The sequence below is a fragment of the Humulus lupulus genome, chromosome 6 (assembly GCF_963169125.1).
Source record: "Humulus lupulus chromosome 6, drHumLupu1.1, whole genome shotgun sequence".
In the NCBI taxonomy this organism is placed as follows: domain Eukaryota; kingdom Viridiplantae; phylum Streptophyta; class Magnoliopsida; order Rosales; family Cannabaceae; genus Humulus; species Humulus lupulus.
In genome coordinates this window covers 11749163-11755362 of record NC_084798.1, presented here as the reverse complement: position 1 = coordinate 11755362, position 6200 = coordinate 11749163, and the positions used below count along the sequence as shown (strand labels likewise).

Sequence of the window (6200 nt, the reverse complement as noted above, 5' to 3'; positions counted from 1 at the left end):
ACTCACTCTGGCCCTAAAATATCTAAGCTTGGGTTGGCTCCTTTATACGCGTATAAAATATAAATATCAACTACTTTAATAAAGATAAATTTATATTTTTTTAGACACTGTATTTTTTTTCGATTATCTATTTGCACATTGTGTTTTAAAATTTTTGGATCCTATATTTTGTAAAATAGTTCAAATAGATCTTTAAAATCAAATTTGATGAATAAAAAATTGAATATAACAATACAATTTTTAAGCAGAATAATATTTTTTATGAATTTAGTTGAATTTTATTTTTGACCAAAATTAGCTTTAAAGTTCTATTTAAAATATTTTACAAAATATAAAATCCAAAAAATAATTTATCAAAACACAGAATTAACATAGAATGCTAAAAAATATAAACCCATCAAGAGTTGGTCCTTTCAAAAATAAATATTTGCTCCTTTTTATAATTCAACATTATATTTAATATTTAATAAAAATAATTTATTATAACCATTAGATTTTCTATCGATAGTAATTACTAAAAATCAACTAAATACATTTTCTACAAGTTTATCAGCATTAAATAACCATCAAATATAGTTGTATGTTATATTCTCTAAATTAGTTTACTTGTAAATTAGGGGGGTAAAAGTAGTCTCCATGGTTGTTTTCAATTTTAACTATGTTTAACAAGTGCTTAGATAAATATTATGTTTAAAAACACAAACTTGTTCTAGGCTTCTTTTCACTGGAGAAAATATAATTGTATCAAAATGTTAACCGTTCTAAAGATCCACCATAATGTATAATTTTTCTAACTTGGAAACAATGTTCGAAGCCTTTGCATCAGATCAACAACCAAGAACACCAATCGGAAGCAAAGGCAAATCATCCTCATCATCATTCCCAGAAATTTAGAGAAGCAAAGACAACAAGTTTAGAGAAGCAATCGTCGGTAAGCGGAAAAGGTTCCGGCGGCGGCCATGGTGGTCTGGATTTGGAACTTATAGGCGAGTAATGACAGCTTCTACCTCAGCAGGAGTGTACAGATGGTATGTTGGTGCCACCTTCGCTATGTCGACGTTGTTTGGTGTCACCTGTTCGCCGGAATCAGAGTCGATAAGTCTTGTAATGGCCAACAAGAAAGGAAGGTAGAAAGAGGAGAAACAGGAAGTAACGGTTTACCTTCTCTTCCATGACTTGTTTGAGAATAGAAAGAGCAATGGTCTCAGCCTCCTTAAGAGTTAGGTCCTGCAAAATCAAAATATTCAATTATCTATTTTTAGCCATTTTCAGATGAGAGATGGGGACTGATGGTGTCTGCAATACAATAGAGCATATATTTTAGCAAAATCCTCACATAATTAGTAATTAGTGGAATTGGAAAAGAATGACTCGATGGGGTTTTTTCGTTTGTTCTTCTATACACTGGCCCTCTGCTACATTATTATTATTTTTTTGTTTTAAAAGTTGTGAAATGAGTAAATGAGGTATACTAGTTTGAAAAACAACCTTGACTGTGTTTATAGATAAATAAACATCACCTAGCAACCTTGAAAACTGCAAAACAATCAAAATGCCACCAAAGCCCATTTGCACTCACAAAGCATATTATTGAGTCGTGTTGGGAATCAGTTTATAGCAAAGATACCTTGTTGTATTGCTCTTGCAGAGAGCTGTCTGCTCCTTCTGAACCGGAACCTATGGCCTTTGCATTGCATTGCCAAAATGTGCCCGATGGATCGGTGTAGTATCTGCAGGTACAAATAAAATCTTTGTAATTCTTACTTCAAATAAGAAAACTCATACAATCTATGGTGTCATGTACATGTTTGAAAAACATTGTTTCCCCTTTGATCTCTTCTTTATTTTGCGACTGTTCAAAATACAGTTATAGCAGTAGATAATTTTGAAGTGTCCAAAAGCCTTTTCTAACTGCTTGACCTTACCAGTGATTCAACTTGAAAGAAATAAATTTTTCCTAATATTGAGCTTTAAAAAGTTATTTTTCCTTTACACCCAAAACTTAGCAATTCAAAGAAAGCTTACAGCTACGGATATCAATGGCTTGGCACATACTCATGGCCATTGATGATTTGAAAACAAAAACACGTGCCTATAATAGACAGCAAATACAAAATACAAACTAACACTTACAAGCTTGGGCCATTCTCATCATGACCAGCAATGAGAAGAGAAACTCCAAAGGGACGAGACTGCATGTGATAATTCAGTAACACATCAGAAAAGATACAAGAATGGTTTCAACAAATCACATTAGAGTTTATACATTAAGAAAAAATATCAGATTAGCAACATAAAAAGCACAGGCTATAAGGTCTTCGTCAATTTTTTGATTAATTTATTATTTTAAAAGGGTACCAGGTAAATCAAAGGTATTATTACACAGGACCATTTTCTAATCTTGATGACTCTTAATGGCAGCTTAACAAAAAAAAATTTCCTTTTTTTTTATATAAGATACATTTATGCGAGCTTGAACCTACTACCACTCACTCACACAGGCACACACACACACACTAACCCGCCCAACCACTTGAGCTAGCCTCAAGTGGCACAACTCAACAGAGTAAAATTCTCACAAGAACTTGATATAAAGCACAGATTTGAGTACAACACACATTGAAAACGAGTTTTGGACCAAAAGCTTGACCATTATGATTTGGATTTTAATATAATTTAAGCCTTGCCAGAGATCACATCATATAACTATGCAAACTAAAATTTAACTCAGGATCTCACAACAAGTGATGTTGTTTGCTTAATAGTTCTATTAACTTAATCACAATTATACATCGGGTACAACCAAAAAATTCAAAGTCAGATGAAGAAATGACAATACACAACTTAACAAGAATTCAATGAGAAAATGCACCACGCCAAATAAACAATCAAGCAGAAAAAACCAAAAACTCTAACTATTTAATGATTGATTGAATGGTTCAACTATATGAATAAAGCACTAAAGTTAAAAAAAGATGGTTGGCTGGCTCGAATTACAACTAAACACAGCAATAGGCATTGAAGATGGCTAAAAACATCAGCGGCAATGAGCTAAGAGACACCCAAATTAAAATTAAAAAAAAACAAAGAAAAAAATGAGAACATAAATAATAATAACTGAATCATTATTACCATGGATTCTTCATCACCCTCACCAAACCGCAGAGCCAAATCACAAAGAGCCTGCGTTGTGGACTCTACAGTCATTGGCTCACCATATGAGAATCTATGATTCTGCAAACATTGAACTTCGAAAATAAATATAAAATACCATGAATAATACATACTAAAACAAAAGAACAAGAGCAACAAAATCACCTGAGTTTCCACCCGAGCATGTTCAACAAGTGTCCGGGCATCAGCAATCAATCCACTCATGGCACATCCAATGTGCTCATCGACTTCCATTATCTTTTCAACACTGCTTGGTTCCTGAAAGTGACACAAATTTACATCCAAATTAAATTTTCAATATTCTTTACTATAGGCAAAAATGACAGCACTGACAAATTAAAAAGGAAATTATAATTATAAAATCATATTAAAACCAATCTCAAATTAGGAACCCGTTTCTTACTTAACTTTTTTTTTCTATAGAGAACAAAAGAATAATAAAGAGAAGATAAAAAGAGCAATAAAAAATAAGAGAGTTTCTCGGTCTCCTATCAAGATAAAGTTTTGAATAGGCCTCCTATCATAATATTCACTTTCGTAGAAGGAAGAATAACCAAGAGAATTTGTAAAATGGGATGATTTTAGTAGTACATGATGTTTGCATGTTGTGCAATTCATTAGTAGTGTTCAACTACTGTTAATACTTGCTGAAATGGCTGAGAGTATATTAGCAGTAAGAAACAGCAATTAGTTAGGCAACTTATAACTGAAATATATCAGTTTTTACTTGGGGAAAAGAGTCATGTTGAAACAACCTTGTAATACCTAAGTCAATCTCAAGATTAGCCTAATTTAGATCAAATTTGATTGCTTCTTCCATAAAAAACCATATCAGCAAGACAAGAAGAAACACACTATAATAATAATAATCTAAATGTAGTTTCCATCATGACAGTACATTGGAATGCAACTGATGAGCCAAAAAAAATTAGTTTTTTCCCATTCTTCGTTTCGTAATTCCTTACTAACTACTACACAGTGCAAAACATAAATTAAGTTTCAACCAACTCGAAACAAACCAGAATATCTAACATATATAGATGGGCTGGCAAAGGCCTGTCCAAGTCCTACCAAGCAATATGAAATGCTATTTATGTAAGAAAATAAGTCAAGCAGGGTATTAGACAGACCAGTAATGGTGAAGTGATTCGCTTCTCAACTGCAAGCACCACACCTTCTTTCGTCTTCAACCCAATTGCAGTTGATCCCAACTGTATTTCAATCAATACCCAATCAGTTTACATGTTATTTCTTACATAAAGCAGTCTCAGAAATATAAGCTCAGATTTATGAATATGAGTGCTTATGGTAACCATCATTTTCATCATTCAATTCGAAAATATTTGTGTCTACAGCAGAAAGAAAAGTTACACACCTTAATGGCCTCAATGGCATACTCAACCTGAAACAATCGACCTTCGGGAGAAAAGGTGTTCACCCCTCTATCATACTCGGTCCTTCACATGCATAAAACCAAGAAAAAAAAAATATCACAAAAACTATAACATTCGAAATTGAACAAGAAAACCAAAAAAAAAAAAATCAGTGCACGAACCTTGTAAGAAACATTTTTGCTTGATTGGATTAAAAACCTAAAGAAACTGCAAAACAGTAAAACCCATAAACAGCATTAGCATAACAGCTGATCTGAACCAAACAATAAAATGGGTCTGGAAAATACTACAGCCCTGATGGCTTCAATGGAGCAAAACAATTTCGGAAAAATATTGTTAATCATAGTTTGCCACTTTAATTTCATTATTTTGAAGCTTTAAAGTTCAGATTCGTCATACCATAACATGAAAATAAGTTATCGCATTCATCGAAACTAATTCTTACCAACGTAGACGAAGAATCCAGCCGAAGCCGGTGACGGAAGAAAGATGTAATCGCCGGAGAGAGAGATCGGAGAAGAAGTGAAGAAGAGTTTAGAGTGAGGATATTAGGGTTATGTATGAGTCTCTTCTTCTCTTTCTTCTTTTTTTAATTTTCTGTGTAAAGTTTTCTTGTTGGAGAAGAAGAGTATGGATATTATGATTATTTGTACATTCGCCCCTATATTTTTAGTAAATTTCAATGTGCTCCTTAGATTACAAATATTTATCAAAAATCTCTTAATTATTTGGGATAATGGCTTTCTTAATTTTTTTTCTTTCAAAATTGCACTTATATTCTTAATTAGTTAGAAAATGAATGATGATGATATTAATGAAAACCTTTTAAAAGCATATTTCTAAATCCATTTAAATAATTTCTAAACTTCAAAATAAAAAATATAATCTTAAATTTGATTTTTCTAATTGTTTATTCTTATATGCTTAATCCATCAAACACTCATTGAAACAAGATTTAAAAACACACTTTTTATAAACACTAGTCTCTTGCTATTGGAAATTACGTCCAACATTATATATTTTCTTCCATAATGTAATGAATATAAGTAAATGGTTATATAATACCCACGTTGATGTACACATAGAAATATTAGTCCTAATTTTTTTTGGATTGTTTCACTTAAACTCCTATCTAATATTTTGACGATAAAATTCTCGCTTGTTTATGTTATGGTGCAAAATTTTCTTTCCACTACAATGTTAAAAATATGGTCAGTTTGCAATGTTTAGACTTTAGATGCTCTTCTCGTGTTAATGTTGAACTCGGAGATTAATTGAAGATGTCAATTCTTAGGCAGAAAAAAGTATTTTGCCTGATAAGAATCATGAGGCTCCATCTAAAAATTAATTGGTGATTAGTGAAGTTATACATGTTTTTATTAATGGTTCAATATTCTTATACTTATTCCATGTGGGACACCGTAGTCTAATATTGTCCCTTACCAATATGAAGGTTGGGGGCGAAACCCTTTAGCCAAGTGACAAGTCTTAGTGGAATATGACACCGTAGTCTAATATTGTCCCTTACCAATATGAAGGTTGGGGGCGAAACCCTTTAGCCAAGTGACAAGTCTTAGTGGAATATGGCACGCTTTCCTAACTTGCTTGCATGCTACAACCCTCTCTTGTGCA

General features: G+C 32.5%; 1 protein-coding gene across 1 annotated transcript; it reads right to left on the bottom strand.

The window, feature by feature from the left end:
* Window positions 1–690: 690 nt before the first annotated feature.
* Window positions 691–5169, bottom strand: LOC133781668 (proteasome subunit alpha type-5). The gene is made up of 10 exons (XM_062220728.1): window positions 5014–5169; window positions 4730–4775; window positions 4550–4631; window positions 4305–4385; window positions 3319–3432; window positions 3133–3234; window positions 2134–2192; window positions 1628–1730; window positions 1162–1227; window positions 691–1073 (listed from the first exon to the last, which is right to left on the bottom strand). Exons 2-10 carry the CDS (start codon window positions 4741–4743, stop codon window positions 981–983), a joined length of 714 nt encoding a protein of 237 aa, XP_062076712.1. The 5' UTR covers window positions 4744–4775; window positions 5014–5169; the 3' UTR covers window positions 691–980.
* Window positions 5170–6200: the final 1031 nt, after the last annotated feature.